This window comes from Octopus sinensis, linkage group LG27, assembly GCF_006345805.1.
Source record: "Octopus sinensis linkage group LG27, ASM634580v1, whole genome shotgun sequence".
Classification (NCBI taxonomy): Eukaryota; Metazoa; Mollusca; class Cephalopoda; order Octopoda; family Octopodidae; genus Octopus; species Octopus sinensis.
Window position 1 is genome coordinate 12,089,635 of NC_043023.1, and position 27,202 is coordinate 12,116,836.

At 38.0% G+C, this 27,202-nt stretch overlaps 3 protein-coding genes and 1 pseudogene across 3 annotated transcripts in view; 2 read left to right on the plus strand and 2 right to left on the minus strand.

Moving 5' to 3' along the window:
* The window catches only part of LOC115225040, a 336,418-nt pseudogene extending 332,114 nt beyond the window's left edge, over window positions 1–4,304 (minus strand).
* Window positions 1–27,202, minus strand: part of LOC115225462 (zinc finger protein 208-like) — a 524,237-nt gene that overhangs the window by 407,932 nt on the left and 89,103 nt on the right. The gene's annotated exons all lie outside the window — the stretch shown is intronic.
* The window catches only part of LOC115225384 (zinc finger protein 208-like), a 146,709-nt gene that overhangs the window by 108,591 nt on the left and 10,916 nt on the right, over window positions 1–27,202 (plus strand). The window contains exons 4-5 of the mRNA XM_036514150.1: window positions 11,235–12,413; window positions 17,969–19,301. Of these exons, the coding sequence (XP_036370043.1) occupies window positions 11,251–12,413; window positions 17,969–19,301 (2,496 nt within the window). The 5' untranslated portion in view covers window positions 11,235–11,250. The remainder of the gene's footprint in view (window positions 1–11,234; window positions 12,414–17,968; window positions 19,302–27,202) is intronic.
* LOC115225160 (zinc finger protein OZF-like) overlaps window positions 1–27,202 on the plus strand; it is a 328,337-nt gene that overhangs the window by 4,733 nt on the left and 296,402 nt on the right. The window lies entirely within an intron of this gene.

Sequence of the window (27,202 nt, forward strand, 5' to 3'; positions counted from 1 at the left end):
AAGGAAAACGGACGTTAAACAATGATGATGATATATATATGTATATATATATATAAATATGTGTAAGCATATATATTTCTACAAAGATATCTGTATATGTGTGTGTATATATATGCACACATAAGCGATTGTTTAGTGTGTGTATTTACACGTATTTTAGGCGAATTAGCTATGTACATATGTGTGTTTAATTAGATGTGAAGGTGTATATGTCACTATGCCATTGCATATTTGGATGCACATATATTTGTACAAATATATATTCATAATTCCTTATTGTGTGTATGCGTATGTAGGTGTCTTACGTCTCTGTGTGTGTAACTTTATATATGAGCGTATATCATCATCATCGTTTAACGTCCGTTCTCCATGCTAGCATGGGTTGCACAGTTTGACCGGGGTCTGGGAAGTCAGGAGGCTGCACCAGGCTCCAGTCTGATCTGGCAGTGTTTCTACAGCTGGATGCCCTTCCTAATGCCAACCACTCAGTAAGTGTAGTGGGTGCTTTTACGTGCCACCCGCACAGGTGCCAGACGGGGCTGGCAAACGGCCACGATCGGTTGGTGCTTTTTACGTGCCACTGGCACGGGGGCCAGGCAAGGCTGGCAAACGGCCATGATCGGATGGTGTTTTTTTACGTGCCACTGGCACGAGGCCAGTCAGGGCGGCGCTGGCAACGGCCACGTTCGGATGGTTCTCTTACGTGCCACCGGCACTGGTATCACAGCTGCAATTTCCATTGATGTTGATCGATTTCAAGTAGTTATTTTGTCTGCTTGCTAATCCACCTTAAGGTTCTTTTTGTCTTCTTCAAGGAACCGATACAGGTTGGCACCTGTGGCGTCACAACTCCTTTCAGCAGCTGAGTGAACAGGAGCAGCATGAAATAAAGTGTCTTGCTCAAGAACACAACACGCAGCCCAGTCCAGGATTCGAGCTCACAACCTGAATCGTATGGTCAAAGCTCTAGCGAGTGAGCCATGCGCGTCTCACACGGACACACATATCTTATTGACATCTTTATCATTTCAGAAACAAAGTAGATTGTATTTACAAACCTTAGTTTCATCCTATTGCCATTTATAAGACATAACTATGTCATACCTTCCCCTATTTATTCCTTCATTTTCTCTCTCACCTTGTCTCGTCTTCTACCCACCCACGCATCCTAGCAGCCGTATTAAGGAGAGCAGGAACTACTCACTCATCTGGTAAAATCAGGTCAACTGAGTCATCTGTTTTCTGAGAAGTTCTAATTGCTAATTCTTACCTTTATTCACCTAGCTGTGTGGTAAGTAGCTTGCTTACCAACCACATGGTTCCGGGTTCAGTCCCACTGCGTGGCATCTTGGGCAAGTGTCTTCTGCTATAGCTTCGGCCCGACCAATGCCTTGTGAGTGAATTTGGTAGACGGAAACTGAAAGAAGCCTGTCGTATATATGCATATATGTATGTGTGTGTATATGTTTGTGTTTGTCTCCCTAGCATTGCTTGACAACCAATGCTGGTGTGTTTATGTCCCCGTCACTTAGTGGTTCGGCAAAAGAGACCGATAGAATAAGTACTGGGCTTTCAAAGAATAAGTCCCGGGTCGATTTGCTCGACTAAAGGCGGTGCTCCAGCATGGCCGCAGTCAAATGACTGAAACAAGTAAGAGAGAGAAAGCGATGCCTTCCCCTATATACTCCCTTCATTTTCTCTCTCACCTTGTCTCGTCTTCTACCCAACCACACATTCTAGCAGCCGTATTAACGAGATCAGAAGCTACTCATTTACCTGGCAAATCAGGTTAATTGAGTCACCTGGCATTATGTTCTGTTTTCTGAGAAGTTCTAATTGCTAATTCTACCTTTATTCACCTGATTGAAACGGTTGTCTTGCAGGATGTAGCACTTTTGTTCATCAGTAAAGAACGTGTTTGAAACAGCTGTAGTGAACCACAGCCCATCTTTGTTATTAATCACTCTTCACCTTACTCAGAACTTTCTTTCGGTTCATTTGCATCTGGAGTCTACAGTCAACAGTGGAATATGTGCAGTGAGTGTAGTCCTTTATGAATGCGATGACAGTTACTTGTGGATGTATGCATAATTTGAAGGACAAATCCGTATATAATTTATTAAGTATATATATGTCAGTGTATGCTATGGGTAAATAGGTGGGTTATCCACAGCTCTACATTGATGTTTAAATATTTAAACGAGGTAGGAGCATGAAGGTCAAAGGATGATGATGATGATGAAAACACAACAAAGACCAAATCAATGTCACTTAAATCTTTTATTCATTATTCTCTCCTAACAAATTCCTCAAAAACTCCAGCACAATCCTCTTCAAAGATCAAAGTTCTCACTGTGTTGATATATTTAGATATATCCATGATACTGAAGTTGATATTCATGAAATTGAAGTTGAATACATCAAGCTTGAAGAGGGAGACACCTTGTCTGGTAGAAGACAAAAAACTCATAATTGTTGATATGTTGTAATAAATTTTTATATTGATATTTTTACGCTTGTGTATGAATACTCAAATGTCTACTTAAGTGACCTTTTTGAGGGAATGATTTACCACAGGTGTCACAATGATATGGCTTCTCTCCTGTCTGAACACGTTTGTGAATAGTCAACTGACTATTTCTAAAGTATGATTTACCACAGATATCACAAGGATATGGCTCCTCACCTGTATGTGTATATTTGTGTTTAGTTAATTCACTACAAAAAGAGAATGATTTACCACAGGTGTGGTTTCTCACCTGTATGTGTACGTTTGTGGTCACTTAAATTACTACTTTGAGAGAATGATTTACCACAGATATCACAATGATAGGGTTTCTCTCCCGTATGTGTACGCTTGTGTGCAGTCAAAGTATGACTTTGAGAGAATGATTTATCACAGATATCACAAAGATATGGCTTCTCACCTGTATGTGTACGTTTGTGTCTAGTCAAAAGACCACTCTGAGAGAATGATTTACCACAGATATTGCAATGGAATGGCTTCTCTCCTGTATGAACACGTTTGTGGTCAGTTAACTTACTACTGTCAGAGAATGATTTACCACAGATATCACAATGATATGACTTTTCTCCTGTATGTGTACGACGGTGTCTACTCAAAGGACCACTCTGATAGAATGATTTACCACAGATATCACAATGATATGACTTTTCTCCTGTATGTGTACGTTTGTGGTCAGTTAAGTACCTACTTTGAGAGAATGATTTACCACAGATATCACAATGATAGGGCTTCTCTCCCGTATGAATGCGGTTGTGCTGAGTTAAGTAACTACTTCCAGTGAATGATTTACCACAGATATCACAATGATATGGCTTTTCTCCTGTATGTGTACGTTTGTGATTAATAACATGACCACTCCGAGAGAATGATTTACCACAAATATCACAATGGTGTGGCTTCTCTCCCGCATCTGAACAGATATGCTTAGTTAAGTAAGTACTACGAGAGAAAGATTTACCACATGTATCACAACGATAGGGCTTCTCCTCCATATGTGTACGCTTGTGTCTAATCAAATGACTACTGTTAGAGAATGATTTACCACAGGTATCACAATGATAGGGCCTCTCTCCCGTATGTGTACGGATGTGCTTAGTTAAGTAAGTACTACGAGAGAATGATTTACCTCAAATATCACAATTATATGACTTTTCTCCTCTATGTGTATACAAGTGTTGCGTAAAGTTACTCTTTTCAGAGAATGATTTATCACAGATATCACATGGATATGGTTTTTACCCAGTATGTGAAGGTTCATCTATAGTCAAGACACCACTCTGACAGAATGATACACTGCAGGTATTAGAGTGATATGGTTTCTCACCTGTATCAGGGTTGTTTGCTTCAGTTAAAGGATTCATCATGAGAGGATAATTTGTCATAAATATCACATTGATAGTGTTTATTTCATTTCTATGAGAACGTTTGTGTTCAGTTGTGTCACTATTTTTAGGGAATAATTTAATGCCGTTTCTTTCAGCTGAGATCTTGCTTAATATCTAAGTCAAGAGGTGACAATTGTCTACACCTTTGTAAAGTTATCCAAGCTTAATTAACCTGTAAAGCAATCATCTCCTCTATATTCCAGACGGCAAAGACTTCAAATTGTTGCTGTTAATTTCATCGTCCAGAAGAAACATTTCCCAATATTTTGTCATAGACTTTCTTTATATAAAAACGTAGATGTATTGATGAATGCTCCTTATAAATATATCGTCCTCCTTTAGTCAATAAAAGTTGATAAAAACATCAAAGGCACGTCTGGATGAAGTAATTTCTTTTATGTCAACATGATGTGATATTCTGAAACAGAAAAAAAGAGTCAGTGAGATAAAGAGGATAGTCAAAAGATACAGTGATTCAACATTTGGAAATATTCATTTCTACTCTAGGCACAAGGTCCAGAATTTGTGGGGAGGGGCCAGGCAATTAGATCAACCCCAGTATATAAATGGTACTCAATTTATTGACCCTGAAAGGATGAAACACAAAGTCGACCTTGGCAGAATCTGAACTCAGAACATAACGATGGACGAAATACTGCTAAGCATTTTGCACAACATTGCAAATATTACAACATCGGCTTTGTCATTCATTTAATGTCCATGTTTCTAGTGGTCAGAATCAATTGAGGCATGGAAAGGTTTACTGCCTGACTGGCCCCAAGCCAGTGTCACATAAAACACACAGTACACTCTTGGAGTGGTTGCTAATTCTTGAAACGGTTGTCTTGCAGGATGTAGCACTTTTGTTCATCAGTAAAGAACGTGTTTGAAACATCCAGATGTAGAAACATTACCAGATCATTTTGGAACCTGGTGCAGCCTCCTGATCTGCCAGCCTTCACTCAAACCGTCCGACCCATCCCAGCATTGAAAGCAGACGTTAAACAACGAGGATGATGATGATGATGTATATAGCGGAATCATTTCTACCTTTCTCTCTTTTTTCCTTCTTTTCTTTGTTTTCCTTGCTTCACATGTGAAGTGGGGTGGCTTAGTTGGTAGGGCACTTACCTCACAATTGCTGAATCTTTACAATTAATTTATGCATATATATCATTCCAACATGTGAACCAATAATCTGGCCCCTTTATTTCTCACTCTCTCTCTCCCTGTGGTTTCCTCTCACCCCTTTCTCTCGACAAGTGTATGCTTGAAACATGAAACACTTTCCCATTCTTCCTGAGGATATCTTGACCCCCTACTGTGAAAGTTGAGTGACATACCAAGAGAACCAGGTTTAGAGGAGTTTATTTTGGCTTGCACAGATGATATCACTATCAGCGTTACCACAGCAGCATGCCTACATGAAGTGGGTAAGGCTATCGAGGTTTACAAGACGGTGGCAGGATACCCTTCCCCCTAACCCTTATAAATGTGGGATCTTTTCGGTTTGACCGGCAGTTTTTAAAATAATTTCCACGCAACTAAACACTTTTAAACTTCGTATACTGGTAGAATGTGTTTATAAAACATCTTTTTCTCTTGGCTTTATTGAAAAAAATTCTATACTTTGTAAGATATTTGTTGTTTTTTTCTTCAGTTTCTGCAATTTCAACCAATCAATGACGTCTATTGAGATAAAAAACATTCTGTATCGTATGAATATGTCCCTCGTTTAAGAAACAGATTGGGTTTATTTACATTTCTGAAGAAACAAAGATACCCTTCCCCCACCCCTAACCCTCACCCTAAAACAGATTGAAATGCAATACATCGATACTAGGGTCATAATTATGGGTGACAATTTCATATGACACCGCTAGAAAAAACTGCCGTTCAAACCGAAAAGATCCGTTGAATTCGTTCCGGTCTTCTTCTTCGTCGCATTCAGTCAACAACTTCACTTCCAAATTTCCACCAGATTATTATAACAAAGTCTACTCACATATTCTATTCTACGACCGATTCCAGCTCATGACTTCACCGCAAATACCTTAAGAAATAATCCGTCTTGAGGGTGTGGCATCCTGACCTGACGTCATGCCGTCGCTCTTCCGGTTCCCTCCCCCACAGCATTTCCTCTCTTTTCCAATTATTGTCCCTCCTCTCCTCTTGATCCCGATCTAAATAAAACTGCTTCTCTATTCCGCTCATAATCGGCCATTCTGTTGGGTGTGATGTTCATTCACATTCCTAGTTGGTCTACTGTAGTGGATGGATGTTTTCGGTTTGAACGGCAGTTTTTTAAAATAATTTCCACGTAATTTCCGGCGCAGGAGTTGTTGTGTGGTAAGTAGCTTTTATATTGTAAATATTATATATATTTCATTGTAAATACCAAAACGTTTTAAGCTACTACACCCTATATGTTTGTCTGAATTTGTATGTCCCCTCTATGTAACGCCTTAATGACGAATCTTTCATGAAATAAAGTAGCTTGCTAACCAACCACATGGTTCCGGGTTCAGTCCCACTGCGTGACACCTTAAGAAAGTGTCGTCTACTATAGCCTCGGGCCGACCAAAGCCTTCTGAGTGGATTTTGTAGACGGAAACTGAAAGAAGCCCGTCGTATATATACGTGTGTGTGTGTGTTTGACCCCGTAGCATTGCTTAACAACTGATGCTGGTGTGTTTATGTCCCCGTAACTTGGCGGTTCGGCAAAATGGACCGATAGAATAAGTACTAGGCTTACAAAAAATAAGTCCTGGGGTCGATTTGCTCGACTAAAGGCGGTGCTCCAGCATGGCCCCAGTCAAATGACTGAAACAAGTAAAAGAGTAAAGAGTAACTAAACACTTAATTAAAAAAACTGCCGTTCGAACCGAAAAGATCCGTACCTAGTAGAGTTTTATAGCAGAATATATGAGTACATTTTATTAAAATAATCTGATGAAAATTGGGATTAAGAAAAAACCGGAACGAAACCAACCAGTCAGTAGAGCCATCTATTGGAGAATTGAAGGAATACAACTTTACAAATGGAAGTAACTTCAACTCCACTTTGCCGCCACCAATTAAATTATTAATTAAGGTGCTTAATTACTGATCGTTGATTCGCTGTTTATGTCTGAATACGGTAAGTTGATAAAGATTTACTTTAAGGCTGTAACGGTGATAATAATGCTAATAATGATAATGTAAAGAATAGAATTATGTAACTCTCTCGATATTACAGTAATTATTTTTCGAAGCGGGAACCTGACAACAATTAGGAAAATATAATTTGCTCGTCTTAATTAATAACTTCCAAACTGATCTGTTGTTTAGGAAAACCTACAATCGACTTTTATATGTGATATAAAGGAAATTAATTGGTAAAATGAAAGTAATGTGTCATTATTGATTAGTAAAAGGTGAGGGGAACGGTTGAAGACTACCACATTAATTAATTCTGTTGTGTCTGGGGAGAGTCATCCTCTTTTAGTGCCTTATTATTTAACACACTCACCGATAAAATTTCGACTTTTTTTTTTCTGCAATTTTCGTTTCGTCTTGCAACCTTTTCAATAGTTTTGACTCTGTCCGTTATTTACACTTTTGTTTGTTTGTGCGGTCGATAAATTAAGTACCTATTTCTTTATTACCCACAAGGTGCTAAACATAGAGGGGACAGGCATAGGTATTAAATCGATTACATCGACCGCAGTGCGTAACTGGTACTTAATTTATCGACCCCGAAAGGATGAAACATAAAGTCGACCTCGGCGGAATTTGAACTCACAACGTAACGACAGACGAAACACGGCTACGGATTTCGCCCGGCGTGCTAACGTTTCTGCCAGGTCGACTCTGCCTTTCATCCTTTCGCGGTCGATAAATTAAGTACCAGTTACGCACTGGGGTCGATGTAATCGACTTAATCCCTTTGTCTGTCCTATGTTTAGCCCCTTGTGGGTAATAAGGAAACAGATAAAAATTTCAAATTTTGGCCCAGGGCCAGCAACCTTTCATGTGAGCGAGAAGTAGATATATAGACCCCAAGGCGGCGAGCTGGCAGAAACGTTAGTGTTCCGGGCGAAATGCTTAGCGGTATTTCGTCTGCGTTACGTTGTGAGTTCAAATTCCGCCGAGGTCGACTTTGCCTTTCATCCTTTCGGGGTCGATAAATTAAGTACCAGTTACGCACTGGGGTCGATGTAATCGACTTAATACCTATGTCTGTCCTTGTTTGTCCCCTCTGTGTTTAGCCCCTTGTGGGTAATAAAGAGATAGGTATTTCGTCTGCGTTACGTTGTGAGTTCAAATTCCGCCGAGGTCGAATTTGCCTTTCATCCATTCGAGGTCGATGAATTAAGTACCAGTAACGCACTGGGGTCGATGTAATCGACTTAATACCTATGTCTGTCCTTGTTTGTCCCCTCTGTGTTTAGCCCCTTGTGGGCAATAAAGAAATAAGAATATATGGACCCCAGTATTTCCAGAAAGGAATGAAAGGCAAGATCGACCTCGGCCTTATTTGAACTCAGAACCTTCCGCCGAAGTCGAGATTCGACTTAAATTCGATTCAGAGTGTATAAATAATAACGACGATGATGATGATGATAAGCATTTTTACTTAAGCATAAGGCCTGTAATTTGGTTGGGAGGTGTAATTCTATTGTATTAAGACCCCTGCTTCTTATTTTATTGAACTCGAAAGTCTGAAAGGCAAAATGAACCACGGTGGAATTTGAACTTTCAGAGTAAATCTGATGAGAGTTACATGTGATAGAAAGTAAATAGATAAAAGATTTCGTAGATTAACGGTAATTCAGAATCGTTACATGTTCTTTACACTTAATGAATCTTTTCCTTTTGAACGGCAGTTTTCAACACAATTTCTAGTTAACTAAACCCTTTAAAACTTCGTATACTGGTAGAATGTGTCAAAATAAAACATTTTTTTCTCTTGGCTTTCTTGAGAAAATTGTAATTTGTTTGTTTAACGTAGTTTCATTTTTTGAATTTTAACCAATCCTATGCCCTCTATTGAGCTAAAATAATTTGCTGCGTCTAAAACTGAGACAACATCCAGTAACTAACCCTAACCCTAATTTTTTTTTTGTTAATTGTTAAATTAATTTAATTGTTTATAGAATTATTTTGATTGTTAATTGTTTAAATCACTTTCCATTGCTTTCAGGTTTTTTACACGCGTGACAATTGAATTAATTTAGGCCTTCAAAAGGAAAAGATCCCATTTAATTACTGCACAATAAGAGGAAACTTGCCTAATTAATTCTGATAGAATAGCTACAAATCCGTCTGGGGTAAGTACTTAAATGTACTCCACCGACTTCGTTTTCTCGTCACTTTCTGAAAAATTGGTGTTTTTAAATGAAATCTCTAAAAGAAGTACTCCAGCATGGCTACAGTCCCTGGGTAAAACAGTAACTGACACTCTGTGTTTTAGTTTAGCCAATCAACTGAAAAGCCTGCTCATGGAATTGACATTCAAATGGCTGAGCATTTTTAAATCATCATCATCATCGTTTAACATCCGTTTTCCGTGCGAGCATGGGTTGGACGGTTCGACCAGGGTCTGGGAAGCCTGGAGGCTGCACCAGGCTCCAGTTTGATCTGGCAGTGTTTCTACGGCTGGATGCCCTTCCTAACGCCAACCACTCCGTGAGTGTAGTGGGTGCTTTTTACATGCCACCTGCACAGGTGCCAGACGAGGCTGGCAAACGCCCACGATCGGTTGGTGCTTTTTACGTGCCACCAGTACAGGGGCCAGACGAGGCTGGCAAACACCAACGATTGGTTGGTGCATTTTACGTGCCGCCGGCATGGGGGCCAGACGAGGCTGGCAAACGGCCACCAACGGATGGTGCTTTTTACGTGCCACCAGTACAGGGGCCAGACGGGGCTGGCAATGGCCACGAAATCTCCTATTACTTTATTTCAGATGATTACAGTTTTAATACTTTTCAGATGGTGCAGTTTGTGATTATATCCGAATTTGTTATGAAAACCTGCTTTCGGGGCCTGTGCAGTGTAGAAGAATTTCATTTGATTCACACGCATCAGTCTCATTTCATTATAATTTACTCAAAAATTTGTGTTCTAATGAAATTTTGTAAAAGGTACCATTCGAGTGGTATAGATTACGATTGCATCGGAATTTGTTGTGAAAACCTTTCTCTCTCTCTTTTCAACAAATTCAAAAGTATCTCATCCTCTGCAGGTCGTTTAGTATGCTAGAAACAGCAGTCATTACATGGCTTTATCCTAAGACCTGTAGCATGACAAACCTTTCCTTTTAGGTACATTTATTTGTGGGATTAATAAAAAGTACTCCAGCATGGGCACAGTCCCTGGGTGACACAGTAAGTGACACTCTGTTTTAGTTTAGCCAATCAACTGAAAAGCCGGCTCATGGAATTAACATGCAAATGGCTGAGTATTCCACAGACATAGGGACCCTTGATATAGTCTTCAGTGAGGCACAGCATGACACGGATGGTGAGAAGACTGGCCCTTTGAATTACAGGTGAAACTCATTTTTGACACCTGAGTGGACTGATGCAAAGTGAAATAAAATGGCTTGGAGACTCATTGCACCACTGTGTATCGAACTCACAACTTTACAATTGTGAGTGAAATACCCTAACCACTAAGCCATGCCACTTCACAGGTGAAACAAGTGAAAGGAGAGAAGAGAAAGAAAACAGATAAATAATTAGAGAAATGTGGAAGCGATTCATCTATATACAGAATGTTGTAAAAGTTTCAATGCCTCAATGGATTCTGACCCATGCAAACGTAGATATTAAATGGATGACAATTGATGTCGTAAAATTGAATTACTCTGTTGTTTAACTATCCATTTTATCTTACTGTCTCTTTTCTTATTTCAGATTATCACATCGTGTCAACATAAAAGAAATTTCTTCATTCAGATGTGCCTCTGATGTTTTTATTGACTTTCCTTGACTGAAGGACGTCCACGTATTAACAAGAAACATTCATCAATACATCAAACTCTTAATATAAATTTGATCTTTGACAAATGATGGGAAAAAACTTCTGAACATTGTATTTCACAACATTTTTTTCTTCACTGTCTGGAATGTGGAGGAGATTATCAATTAACAGGTTAATTAACATTGGATAACTTTACAAAAGATTTGACAGTTTTCATTTTCTATTTTAGACATTGAGTAAAATCAAAAACGAAAGAAACATAACGTTAAATTCTTCTCTGGAAATAGTGACACAACTAAACACTAACATCCACAGAATTTTGAAAAACACACTATTATTGTGATATTTATGAGAAATTATTCTCTCATAATGAATAATTTGACTAAACCTAAACCTCTTGATACAAGAGAGAAGCCATATCATTGTGATATCTGTGGTAAGTCATTCGGTGAAGAAAGGGTCTTAACCAAACACAAATGCATTGATACAGGAGAGAAATCACATCACTGTGATGTATGTGGAAGATCATTCTCTAAAAGGGTTTCTTTGACTTGTCACGAATGTATTCATACTGGGGAAAAACCACATCATTGTGATATCTGTGGTAAATCATTCTCTCAAAGTGCTTCTTTGACTAAACACAAACGTATTCATACTGGGGAAAAACCATATCACTGTGATATCTGTGGCAAATTATTTTCTTGGTCTTGTTCCTTGAAATCACACAAATATACTCATACAGGAGAGAAGCCATATCACTGTGATATCTGTGGTAAATCATTCTCTCAAAGGGGTAACTTGACTTATCACAAACGTATTCATACTGGGGAAAAACCATATCAGTGTGATATTTGTGGTAAATTATTTTCTAGGTTTGGTCCCTTGAAATCACACAAACGTGTTCATACAGGAGAGAAGCCATATCACTGTGATATTTGTGGTAAATCATTCTCTCAAAGGGGTAACTTGACTTATCACACATACACACATACAGGAGAGAAGCCATTTCATGGTGATATTTGTGATAAATCTTTCACTAGCAGTAGTCAATTAATTCGTCACAAACGCATTCATATTGGGGAAAAACCACATCACTGTGACATCTGTGGTAAGTCATTCTCTCAAAATAGTAATTTAACTAGTCACAAACGTATTCATACTGAGGAAAAACCATATCAGTGTGATATCTGTGGTAAGTCATTTTCTGAGTCTGGTTCCTTGATAAGACACAAACGTGTTCATACAGGAGAGAAACCATATCACTGTGATATTTGTGGTTGGTCATTCTCTGATGGGAGTGCATTGACTAGACACACAATCACACATACAGGAGAGAAGCCATTTCGTTGTGATATTTGTGATAAATCGTTTTCCAGAAACAGTGAATTGATTTGTCACAAACGCATTCATACTGGGGAAAATCCATACCAATGTGATATCTGCGGTAAATCGTTTACCAGAAATAACACTCTCACTCGTCACAAACGTATTCATACTGGGGAAAAACCATATCAGTGTGATATCTGTGGTAAATCATTCTTTCAAGGTGGCGACATATCTAGACATAAACGTACTCATACAGGTGAAAAGCCATACCATTGTAATATCTGTGGTAGATCATTTTCTGGAAGTAGTGACTTGATTAAACACAAACGTATTCATACAGGAGAGAAACCATATCATTGTAATGTCTGTGGTAAATTATTCTCTGAAAATTCTAGTTTGACTAGACACAAACGTGTTCATACAGGAGAGAGGCCATATCATTGTAATATCTGTGGTAAATCATTCTCCCGAAATGCGGGCTTGTCTAATCACATACGTACCCATACGGGGAAGAAGCCACATAATTGTGATATCTGGTGAATCATTCCCTAGCAATAGTAACAAACCTATTCATACTGGGGGGAAAAACCATATCATTGTGATATTTGTGGTGAGTCATTCTCTGTAAATGGCCTCTTAAGTACACGTGTGAGTATTCATACACAAGTGTAACTGTATATACATCAAAATTTATTACAACAGGACAACGATTATGAATATTTTGTCTGCTAAAAGACAGGGTTTATTCCTCTCCAAGTTTGACATTATCAACTTCAGTTTCTTGGATGTCAACGTGAAATTCATGAATCACAACTTCAATATCATTTATATATCTAAATATATCAACACAGAAATGACTTTGGTTTCTGAAGATGATTGTGCTGGATTTTTGAGGAATTTGTTATGAGGGAATAAGAAATAAAAGTTTTAAGTGACATTGATTTTGTCTTTGTTGTGTTTTCATCATCATCCTCATCCTTCTTCTTCTTCAGTGTCCATTTTCTTTGCAGGCTTGGGTGGGAAAGTGTGACATGCTGGTAAGCCAGAGTGCTTCTCCAGTTTCCTCTCAGATTTGGCTGTATGCCCTTAAGATACGAGGCATATTCTATTAATATGCCTGTTCAAGTACCGTAATAGCATGAAACTAGCAGTAGCCCTTTCAATTGTGTATTTAATTTGATATATGTATGTATGTGTGTGAACATGATGTCAGTCTGATAACTAAAATAAATGTATACAAATCTTGTATTTCAAGCATATTTCTGAATGGGGCAGTAGCATGGACTCCCTTTTGCAGACAAAAAAAACTTGAAACTTTTCACTTGTGTGCAACATATGCAGCAAGATAAGATCTTGTCAACAAGTTCAACAAGACCTTCCGGTGGTGTAGCTGTGACTTGTAAACCCGTATGGCTTTATTTACGTTTCTGAAGAAAAAAGAAACCCTTCCCCCCACACCAAATCCTGATCCCACAATATTTTATTCATACGAATGTGACTGATATGAAATGACAAACTAAATGGAGACTGCAGGAAGTTGTTGTTGGTAAACAACAGCAGAAATTGTATTCACCTCAATAGACGTCCTTGATTGGTTGAAATTGCTGAAATGCAAGAAATTTAACAAATAGCTTACAAACTACAGAATTTTCTCAAGAAAGCCAAGAGAAAAAGATGTTTTATGTAACACATTCTACCAGTATATGAAGTTTAAAAGTGTTTATTTACAAAGAAATTGTTTTAAATCTGGCGGTCATAGTGAAAAGATTCCAGGCTTGTTTTTGAGGCTACAGCTCCCTATAAAAACTCAACTTTTGTGGTGAAAATTTGAAAACTCTTCAAGATGAAGATGTTCACAGAATGGGACAGTAGAGTCATCTGTTGGAGAATAAAAGAAATACAACCAGCTAAAGGGAAATAACTTCTACAACATTCAAACCACGTGGTCCTTGTAAATTATTAAAGAAGGTACTTTATTACTGATCACTGACTCGTTGTTTGTATCTGAATACGGTAAATTGACAAAGATTTATTTTAAGATTGTAAAGTTGATACTACTACTACTACTACTACTAATAATAATAATGTAATAATAGGATTATGTGAACCTCTTGATCGTAAAGTAATTATTTCGAAGCTGAAACTTAAAATTAGGAAAATATATTTGCTCGTCTTAATTAATAACTTCCAAACTGAAATGTTGATCCGTTGTTTATGGAAACCTATGATCGACTGTTACATGTGATATAAAGGAAATTAACGGGTAAAATGGAAGTAATATGGCATATTTAATTAGTAAAATTAGAAGAAGAATACCACGTTAATTAATGCTGTCCTGTTGTTTATGAGGCATTGATTATAAGATTTACTTTAATGTTATATTAATAATAGTGATGATGATGATGGTTTCAAATTTTGGCCCAAGGCCAGCAATCTTTCGTGCGAGTGAGGGGAGTAGAATATATGGGACTTAGTATTTCCCGAAAGGGATGAAGGCGAAGTCGATCTCGGCCGTATTTGAACTCAGGACTTTCTGCCGAAGTCGACATTTCACTTAAATTCGTTTCTGAGTCCATAAATAATAATGAAGATAATGATAAGGGCCTGTAATTTGGAGGGGAGACGTAATTCTATTGCTTGGACCCTAGTTCTTTTTATTGCTTTTATTTCATTGACCTCGAAAGGATGACAGGCAAAGTGAACCTCGGTGGAATTTGAACTTTCAGAGTAAAGACGGACGAGTGTTACATATGATATGAAGTAAATAGATAAAAGATTTGGTAGATTAACGGTAATTCAGGATTGGTAGATGTTCCTTACATTTAATTACTGCATAATGAGAGAAAAGCTGTCTAATTAATTTTGATAGAATAACTAAAAGTCTGTGGCGTATAAGTACATAAACGTGCCCCGCTGACTTTGTTTTCTTCTCACTTTCTGAGAAATCGTTTTTTTTTTTTGTTTTTTCGGTTAATATCTAGATCCGCACCCGGTGGAAAAAATGGAAACGCAAATGTGTAACAGTTGTAAGGCATCGTATATTGACGTAATAAGACGGAAAAAAAGGGCGCTGACGAACGGGGGTGGGGGGGGGGCGGAATTTGAAATAGAAGCGTGGTAGATTTGTTGAAAATAATCAGCAAATCTACCACGCATGTGGTAAGTACAGATTATATTTTCCCAATATTATTGATTGTCACAGAATAATTATCAATCGCAACTTCAAAAATTCAAATTCCATTACTTCAGTTTTCACTTTTTGTTTGTAAAATAAAAAAAAATATTATATAGACTAGCAGTACGCCCGGCGTTGCTCGGGTTTGTAAGGGAAATAACTATAAAGCATTTTTAGCGAAAATATTGAAAAATATTGAAAATAGCAAAAAAATTGAAATTCTCGACCCCATGTCGAATTTATCGATTTTTTTCAGAACTGGGGGAACTTTTCAAAATTTTCGCTGCGTTAGTTTTGAATTATGACATTGGGCTATGTGTGTGTCAAGTTTCATCAGAATCGGTTGAAAGCCGTGGTCAGGGTGAGGGTACAACCTGACAGACACAGAAAAACTGCCGTTTATATATAGAGATTTTTAGAGAGTTACTTCCCTTATGCCAACAATGCGTTTAAATGGTGAAAATTGATGGTAAATTTTTCTTTAAATCGTAGGCAATTTTCCGAGCCCCCCCCCCCCCCCGTTTGTCAGCGCGCTTATTTTTCGTCATATTCCTTCAATATACGATGCCTTACACCTCTTACACATACTTTTTTCCATTTTTGCCACCTGGGCGTGGATCCTCTACGGTTGATCCTGGGAATTTTCCGACCCCCCACCCCACCCCCGTTCGTCAGCGCCCTTTTTTTACGTCTTATTCCGTCAATATACGATGCCTTACAACTGTTACACATTTTAGATTCCAGGTTGATCCTGGGAATTTTCCGACCCCCCCCCCCCCCCCCCCCCACTCCCCCCCTTCCGACCCCCTCCCCCACCCCCGTTCTTCAGCGCCCTTTTTTTCCGTCTTATTACGTCAATATACGATGCCTTACAACTGTTACACATTTGCGTTTCCATTTTTTCCACCGGGTGCGGATCTAGATATTAACCGTTTTTTCTAATGGAATCTCCTATGACTATATTTTAGAGGATGACAGTTATAATACTTTTCAGACGGTGTAGTTTGTGATTATATCAGAATTTGTTGTGGAAACCATTGTTCTGAGCCAGTTTAATGAAGGAGAGTTTCACAATATTCAAAAGCCTCAGTTTTGTTTCCTCAATCACCAACATCGGATTTCAAGCAGTGAGTGAGGGTTGGGCGGAAAAACACACACATTGATATATATGTGTATATGTATACAGGATCGGCTTTTTTCAAATTCCATTTACCAAATCCACTCACAAGACTTTGGTCAGCCCAAGCGTGTAGCAGAAACGTTGTGCTCAATTTGTCACGTACTGGGACTGTACCTAGAACTATGTAGTGAGAAACGAGCTTCATACAACAAACCTGCTAATGGTTTTAAACTACACTCAATGTCATTTGTTACACTGTCTCTTGTTATTATTGAGCATCCTAAATTTTTGAGAGTGTAAAATTATAGATGTGTGCATGTGTATCTCTCTTTCTCTCTCTCCCTTTCTGAAATGTATTATGTATATGATACATGCTCCAGCATGGTCGCAGTCAAATGACAGAAAACAGTAAAAAAGAATATCGTCATCATCCCTTGTTGTCATTGTTTAATGTCTGCAGAGAAGCAGAAATGTGCAGGGCTGGGTCAGGCTGCAATGTCATCTTTACAATGGTTTCTACTGCTAGATGCCCTTCCTAATGCCAACACAGAATGTATGGGTGCTTTTTATGTGCCGCCAGCATCAGTCAAGATGCTGGGAGCAGGTGTGCTTATGAGGTAAAAAGTTTGCTACCCAACCCATTCTTGCAGTTTGGGTAAGTAAGTGTCTCCCATGAGGCCTTGGGTCAACTAAAACCTTGTGAGTGGTATGTGTTGATGGAAATGGAGGAAGCATATTCATATGTAGATATTATATCATCATCATCATTGTTTAATGCCCCTTCCATGCTGGTGTGACTGGATAGTTTGTAGAAAGGCCATGGCCAGATGGAAGCCTGCACCAGACTGCAGTGAGTGTTTTACCAGGATTTTTACTGCCTCAATGGATTCTGACCCATGGTAAACGTAGATATTAAATGGATGACAGTGTTGATGTTGTAAGATTTGCAATGTTGAATTACTATGTCGTTTAATGATTCTCTTTATCTCACTGCTTCTTTTTTTCTGTTTCAGAATATAACAAGTTGACGTGAAAGAAATTTCTTCATTTAGACATGCCTCTGATATTTTGATTGACTTTCATCAATTAAAGGAAGACCATATATTCATAAGGCACATTCATCAACGCATCAACTTCTTTGTATAAATCTTCAACCAGTGATGGGAAAATACTTCTTCTGGACATTGTATTTAACAGCAACGTTCTTTTGTCTTCACTGTCTGGAATGTGGAGATTAATAATTTCCAGGTTAATTAATCTTGGATACCTTTACAAAAGAGTTAACAGTTTACATCTTGTGTTTTAGATATTAAGTAAGATCACTGATTGGAGAAACATAACATTAAATTATTCTCTGACACATCTGAACACAAACACTCTTAGAAATGCAAAAAGAACTACCATTGTGTTATGTATGAAAAATTATTATCTCACGATGAATGATTTAACTAAACCAAAAAGGCCACATCATTTTCTGGAAACAGTCTCTTGATTAGGCACAAACATATTCATACTGGTGAAAAACTATGTCATTGTAATATCTGTGGTAAATCATTCTCTGAAAGTAGTGACTTGCCTAAACACAAATGTACACATACAGGAGAGAAGCCATATCATTGTGATATTTGTGATAAATCATTCGCTGCAAACAGTGACTTGACTAGACACAAGCACGTTCATGCTGGTGAAAAACCATATCATTGTGATATCTGTGGTAAATCATTCTCTCAAAGTGATGACTTGACTAAGCACAAACCTACACATAAAAGAGAGAAAGCATGTCTTTGTAATATCTGTGGTAAATCATTCACTTGTAACAGTGAATTATGTAGCCATAAACGTATTCATACTGGGGAAAAGCCATATCACTGTAATATCTGTGGTAAATCATTCTCTCAGAGTGGTTCTTTGACTTATCACAAACGTATTCATACTGGGGAAAAACCATATCACTGTAATGTCTGTGGTAAATCATTTGCTAACAATAGTCTCTTGATTATTCACAAACGTATTCATACCAGGGAAAAACCATATCAGTGTGATATCTGTGGTAAATTATTTTCTCAGTCTGGTAACTTGAAACCACACAAACGTGTTCATACAGGAGAGAAACCATATCACTGTGATATTTGTGGTAGGCCATTCTCTCACAGTAATGCCTTGATTAAACACACATTCACACATACAGGAGAGAAGCCTTTTCATTGTAATATCTGTGATAAATCGTTCACTAGAAATAGTCAATTGACTTGTCACAAACGCATTCATACTGGGGAAAATCCATACCAGTGTGATACCTGTGGTAAATCATTTTCCAGTTATAACGCTGTCACTCGTCACAAACATATTCATACTGGGGAAAAACCATATCATTGTGATATCTGTGGTAAATCATTTTCTCAAAGTGGTGCTTTGACTTATCACAAACGCATTCATACTGGGGAAAATCCATACCAATGTGATATCTGCGGTAAATCGTTTACCAGAAATAACACTCTCACTCGTCACAAACGTATTCATAATGGGGAAAAACCATATCATTGTGATATCTGTGGTAAATCATTCTCTCAAAGTGGCGACATAATTAAACATAAACGTACTCATACAGGAGAGAAGCCATATCAATGTAATATCTGTGGTAGATCATTTTCTGGAAGTAGCGACTTGATTAAACACAAACGTATTCATACAGGAGAGAAGCCGTATCATTGTAATATCTGTGGTAAATCATTTGCTGACAGTAGCAATTTAAATTATCACAAACGTGTTCATACTGGAGAGAGGCCATATCATTGCAATATCTGTGATAAAGCATTCTCATCAAGTAGTTATTTGACTGATCACAAATGTATTCATACTGGGGAAAAGTTATATCAGTGTGATATTTGTGGTAAATCATTCGCTAGAAATAGTCAATTGACTTGTCACAAACGCATTCATACTGGGAAAATCCATACCAGTGTGATATCTGCGTTAAATCATTTTCCAGAATAACTGTCACTCGTCACTCAAACGTATTCATACTGGGGAAAAACCATATCTGGTGATATCTGTGGCAAATCATTTTCTTGTAATAGTAACTTGACTGTCCATAAACGTATTCATACAGGAGAGAAGCGATATCATTGTAATATCTGTGATAAATCATTCCCTCAAAGTAGTTCATTAACACAACACAAACGTATTCATACAAGTGAGAAACCATATCACTGTGATATCTGTGGTAAATCATTCTCTCAAAGTGGAATCTTGTCTAGACACAAACGTACACATACAGGGGAGAAGCCAGATGATTGTGATATCTGGTGAATCATTCTCTAGCGAGAGTAACAAACATTGGGGAAAATCCATATCAGTGTAACATCTGTGGTAAATCATTCTCTAGAAATAGTGACTTGACTGTCCATAAACGTATTCATACAGGAGAGAAACCATATCATTGTGATATCTGTGGTAAATCTTTCTCTCAAAAAGGCCACTTATGTACACATGTGAGTATTCATACACAAGTGTAACTGTATCAATATCAAAATTTATTGAAACATGACAACAATTATGAATATTTTGTCTGCTAAAAGACAGGTTTATTCCTCTTCAAGCTTGACATTATCGACTTCATTTTCTTGGATGTCAACATGAAATTCATGAATCACAACTTCAATATCACTTATATATCTAAATATATCAACACAGAGATGACTTTGGTTTTCTGGAGAGGATTGTGCTGGATTTTTGAGGATTTTTATTATGAGAGAATAAAGGAATGGGAATAAGGAATAAAAGTTTTGAGTGACATTGATTTTGTCTTTGTTGTGTTTTCGTCATCATCATATCATCATCATCATCAAATCATCATCCTTTAACGTTTTCTATCCAGGATCAGGTGGGAAAGTGTTACAGAGCTGTCAAGCCAGAGTACTGCTCCAGATTTGGCTGTATGCCCTTAAGATACATGGTGTGTTTTATAAATGTCCCTCTGCAAGTATCATGCTAACATGAAACCAGTAGTAGCTCTTTTGGTGGTTTTGGATTTAATTTCATGTGTGTGTGTGTGAACATGATGTCAGTCTAATTACAAAAATAGGTGTACACAAATCTTGTTTACAAATCTTCTAGAGGGAAAGAAAAAAAAAAAATTGAAACTTTTCACATTGCCGTTTTACACCCATATGCTAAAAAAATTGCAAGATAAGATATCCGATGTGAAAATCTTAGAAAAGTGTAATATGTCCAGCATCCAAAGCATCATCATCATCATCATCGTTTTAGTGTCCACTTTCCATGCTAGCATGGGTTGTACGGTTCAATTTGGTCTGGGAAGCCTGAAGGCTGCACCAGGCCCAGTCTGATCTGGCAATGTTTCTACAGCTGGATACTTTTCCTAACGCCAACCACTCCGTGTGTGTAGTGGGTGCTTTTTACGTGCCACCGGCACGAGACCGAGTAGGGCCGGCGCTGGCAACAGCCACGTTCGGATGGTTCTCTTACGTGCCACCGGCACTGGTATCACAGCTGCAATTTCCATTGATGTTGGTCGATTTCGATTCTCATATTGCCTCAACAGGTCTTCACAAGTAGAGTTTTGCGTCCCAAGAAGGAAAGGTATGCATAAGTGGGCTGGCTACATCCCATGTAGAGGCCACGAGTTATGGTGTCACTTGTATACTGATGAGAATTCAGTGCAGATGGTTAGGACATGTTTTCGAAATGGAAATGACTGCAGTACAAAATTCTTCAGTGGCTTAGGTCTATAAGGATAAGCTGAAGCAATAATAAGGCTCTAGAGCATAAATGCTTTAGCTTTTTGATTGACATGTTGGGAAAGTCATTGCCTAGATCCATTTGCATGGCATAAAAATCTTGGTCCTAATCACCTGATTTAAAGTGTATTTACACCACTTCTGCATTTTCAACCGATCACTGACGTCCATTGAGGTAAAAAAACATTCTGTGCCGTATGAATATGTCCTCGTTTAAGAAACAGATTGGGTTTATTTACACTTGCGAAGAAAAAAGATACCCTTCCCCACCACTAACCCTAACTAAGGATCTTTTGGTTTGTTTGAAAGGCAGTTTTTTAAAATAATTTCCACGTAACTAAACACTTTTAAACTTCGTATACTGGTAGAATCTGTTTATAAACATCTTTTTCTCTTGGATTTATTGAGAAAATGCTATAGTTTTGTAACATATTTCAAGCTTTTGGCAATTTTAACCAATTGCTGACCTCCATTGACGTAAACAACATTCTGTGCCGTATGAATATGTCCCTCGTTTAAGAAACAGATTGGGTTTATTTACATTTGCGAAGAAAAAAAGATACCCTTCCCCCACCCCTAACCCTAAAACAGATTGAAATGCAATAGATCGATACTAGGGTTATAATTATGGGTGACAATTTCATGGAAGCTATACTAGGTGCACAACACAGTGGAAATGGAGTGACAGCGATCAACTCCGACGTCTGGCAGCTGACTTTGGCAGACACCCATAAAATTATTAACATCTTACAAACAATAACTCTGAGCACCTTTTCAAACTCCATCTGTCTAACACCCATGGACATGTTTACAAAGTCAGAAAACAGCACAGCTCCCATGACTTTAGGAAACATTTTTTCACGCTAAGAGTTGCTGAAGCATGGAACAAACTTCAAGCATCATTGTTAGTTGTCGGAGCACTGCATCCTTCAAAACTTCCATGCTTCCTGAGATTGCAACACTCACTGACTTTCTGCTCTCCCCTCCATCCACCAGCACAGCACGCAAGCTGTATCTGACTCATACACTGTTCGCTTTCCAGACATTTGTACATTACTGTATATGCTTTATATGCACTCTTGACAAGTTGTGGTGCGACTGAACACTGGATACAACAATTTCATTATTATTATTACAAACCGAAAAGATCCGTTGAATTCGTTCGGGTCTTTTCTTCGTCGCATTCAGTCAACAACTTCACTTCCAAATTTCCACCAGATATTATAACAAACTACTCACATATTCTATCCTACGACCGTTTCCAGCTCATGACTTCACCGCAAATACCTTAAGAAATAATCCGTCTTGTGGGCGTGGCATCGGGACGTGACGTCATGCCGTCGCTCTTCCGGTTCCCTCCCCACAGCATTTCCTCTCTTTTCCAATTATTGTCCCTCCTCTCCACTTGATCCCAATCTAATTAATACTGCTCTCTAATCCGCTCATAATCGCCCATTCTGTTGGGTGTGATGTTCATTCACATTGCTAGCTGGTCTACTATACTGGATGGATCTTTTCTGTTTGAAATAATTTCCACGCAGGAGTGGCTGTGTGGTAAGTAGTTCAGTACCACTGCGTGGCACCTTGCGCAAGTGTCTTCAAATAAGCCTGGTGAATGGATTTGGCAGACGGAAAAATGAAAGAAGCCCATTGTATGTATATATTTATATATATAGTGAATCCAAAGAAGAAAAAAAAAGCACGTCAACGTGAGGACGTGGAACAAATATAGTATGTTGGACGCTCAGGAAGGAAGGAAGAAGGAGGGTTTTAACATTTCGAGCAGAGCTCTTTGTCGGAAACATAGAAGGAAAGATCCAGAGAAGGGAAACAGAAGAGAAGAAAAAAAATCGCCAACGGTACACACGCGGTCACATTTTGAAAGCATTATGGTATGTATGTATGTAGGAGTAGGTGTGTGGTAAGTAGCTTGCTAACCAACCACACGGTTCCGGGTTCAGTCCCACTGCGTGGCACCTCGGAAAGTGCCTGCTACTATAGCCTCGGGCCGATCAAAGCCTTGTGGGTGGATTTGGTAGACGGAAACTGAAAGAAGCCCTTCGTATATATATTTATATAGTGTGTTGTGTGTGTTTGTCCCCATAGCATTGCTTGACAACCGATGCTGGTGTATTTATGTCCCCGTTACTTAGCGGTTCGGCAAAATGGACCGATAGAATAAGTACTGGCTTACAAAAAAATAAGCCCTGGTGTCGATTTGCTTCACTAAAAGCGGCGGTGCTCCAGCATGGCCGCAGTCAAATGACTGAAACAAGTAAAAGAAATAAAGAAAGAGAGAGTAACTAAACACTTAATTAAAAAAACTGCCGTTCAAACCGAAAAGATCCGTAGCTTGTTTTGAGGCTACAGCTCCCTATAAAAAATTTCACTTTTCTGGTGAAAATTTGCAAACTCTTCAGATGAGTGTTCCCAGAATGGGACAGTAGAGTCATCTGTTGGAGAATAAATAAATACAACCACTAAAGGGAAATAACTTCTACAACATTCAAAACCACGTGGCCTTTAAATTATAAAGAAGGTACTTTATTAGCTCACTGACTCGTTGTTTGTATCTGAATACGGTAAATTGAAAAGATTTATTTTAAGATTGTAAGTTGATACTTACTACTACTACTACTACTAATAATAATAATGTAATAATAGATTATGTGAACTCTTGATCGTAAAGTATATTTCGAAGCTGAAACTTAAAATTAGGAAAATATTTGCTCGTCTATTAATAACTTCCAAACTGAAATGTTGATCCGTTGTTTATGGAACCTATGATCGACTGTTTACGAGTGTGATAGAAGGAAATTAACGGGTAAATGGAAGTAATATGGCATATTTAATTAGTAATAATCGAGGAAGAAACGACGTTAATTAATGCTGTCCTGTTGTTTATGAGGCATTGATAATAGATTACTTCAAATGTTATTTAATAATAGTGATGATGATGATTGTTTCAAATTTTGCCCAAGGCCAAGCAATCTTTCGTGCGAGTGAGGGGTAGTAGACCTATATGGGACTTAGTATTTCCCGAAAGGGATTGTAGGCGAAGTCGATCTCGGCCGTATTTGAACGCAGGACTTTCTGCCGAAGTCGACATATTCACTTCATTTTCGTTTAGAGTCCATAATAATATGAAGATAATGATAGGGCCTGGAATTTGGAGGGGAGGGACGTTAATATCTATTGCTGGACCCTAGTTCTCGTTTTATTGCTTTGATTTCATTGTCATTGACCTCGAAAGGATGACAGGCAAAGGAACCTCGTTTAATTGAACTTTCAGAGTAAAGACGGACGAGTTTTACATATGATATGACAGTAAATAGATAAAAGATTTGTTAGATATACGGTAATTCAGGATTGGTAGATTTCCTTACATTTAATTACTGCATAATGAGAGAAAAGCTGTCTAATTAATTTTGATAAATAACTAACAGTCTGTGGCGTATAAGTACATAACGTGCCCCGCTGACTTTGTTTCTCTCACTTTCAAAAATCCCGTTTTTTTTTTTGTTTTTTTTTTTTTTTTTTATTCGGTAATATCTAGATCTGCGATCCCGTGAAAAAATGGAAAACGATTAATGTTAAGAGTTGTAAAGGCATCGTATATACGTAAAAAACGGAAAAAAAAAGGCGCTGACGAACTGTGTGGGGGGGGGGCGGAATTTGAAATAGAATCGTGGTAGATTTGTTGAAAATATCAGCAAATCTACCACGCATGTTTTAAGTCAGATTATATTTTCCCAATATTATTGATTGCACAGATAATTATCAATCGCAACTTTCAAAAATTCAAATTCCATACTATTACTTCATTTTTCAAATATTATTGATTGTCACAGATAATTATCAATCGCAACTTCAAAAATTCAAATGTCCATTACTTCCATTTTCCCAATATTATTGATTGTCCACAGAATAATTACAATCGCACTTCAAAAATTCAAATTCCATTACTTCTGTTTTCAAATATTATATTGATTGTCACGAATAATTATCAAATCGCAACTTCAAAAATTCAAATTCCATTACTTCAGTTTTCAAATATTATTTGATTGACCCGAATAATTATCAATCGCAACTTTTCAAAAATTCAAATTCCATTACTTCAGTTTTCAAATATTATTGATTGTCACAGATAATTATCATCGCAACTCCAAAATTCCATTCCATTTGCTTCAGTTTTCAATATTATTGATTGTCACAGAAGAAAATTATCAATCGCTAACTTCAAAACATGCAAATTCCAGTTCACTACTTACTTCGTTTTTCAAATATTATTGATTGTCACAGAATAATTATCAAGTCGCAACTTCAAAAATTCAAATTCCCATTACTCCTCAGTTTTCAAATATTCTTATTGGGTCACAGAATAATTATCAACGTCGCCATAACTTCAAAATCAAATTCCATTCCATTACTTCAGTTTCAAATATTATTGATTGTCACAGAATAATTATCAATCGCAAACTTCAAAAATTCAAATTCCATTACTTCAGTTTCACTTTTTGTTTGTAAAATAAAAAAAATATATATATAGACTAGCAGTATCGCCCGGCGTTGCTCGGGTTTGTAAGGGAAATACTATAAAGCATTTTTAGCGAAAATATTGAAAAATATTGAAAATAGCAAAAAAATTGAATTCTCGACCCCATGTCGAATTTATCGATTTTTTTCAGAACTGGGGGGAACTTTTCAAAATTTTCGCTGCGTTAGTTTTGAATTATGACATTGGGCTATGTGTGTGTCAAGTTTCATCATCAGAATCGGTTGAAAGCCGTGGTCAGGGTGAGGGTACAACCTGACAGACACAGAAAAACTGCCGTTTATATATAGAGATTTTAGAGAGTTACTTCCCTTATGCCAACAATGCGTTTAAATGGTGAAAATTGATGGTAAATTTTTCTTTAAATCGTAGGCAATTTTCCGAGCCCCCTCCATCCCCCCCCCCCCCCCGTTTGTCAGCCTGCTTATTTTTCGTCATATTCCTTCAATATACATGCCTTACAAACCTCTTACACATACTTTTTTCCATTTTTGCCACCTGGGCGTGGAATCTCTCTACGGTTGATCCTGGGAATTTTCCGACCCCCCACCCCACCCCCGTTTCGTCAGCGCCTTTTTTTACGTCTTATTCCGTCAATATACGATGCCTTACAACTGTTAACCACATTTTAGATTCCAGGTTGATCCTGGGATTTTCCGACCCCCACCCCACTCCCCCCCCCCCCTTTCGACCCCCCTCCCCCACCCCGTGTCTCTTCAGCGCCCTTTTTTCCGTCTTATTACGTCAATATACGATGCCTTACAACTGTTACACATTTGCGTTTCCATTTTTTCCACCACCTGGTGGATCTAGATATTAACCGTTTTTTTCTAATGGAATCTCCTATGACTATATTTTAGAGGATGACAGTTATAATACCTTTTCAACGGTGTAGTTTGTGATTATATCAGAATTGTTGTGGAAACCATTGTTCTGAGCCAGTTTAATGAAGGAGAGTTTTCACACATATTCAAAGCCTCAGTTTTGTTTCCTCAATCACCAACATCGGATTTCAAGCAGTGAGTGAGGGTTGGGCGGAAAAACACACACATTGATATATATGTGTATATGTAGACAGGATCGGCTTTTTTTCAAATTCCCTTTACCAAATCCACTCACAAGACTTTGGTCAGCCCAAGCGTGTAGCAGAAACGTGTGCTCAATTGTCACGTACTGGGACTGTACCTAGAACTATGTTTGAGAAACGAGCTTCATACAACAAAACCTGCTAATGGTTTTAAACTACACTCAATGTCATTGTTACACTGTCTCTTGTTAATTATTGAGCATCCTAAATTTTTGAGGTTATTGTGCTTGCTGTGTAAAATTATAGATGTGTGCATGTGTATCTCTCTTTCTCTCTCTCCCTTTCTGAATATGTATTA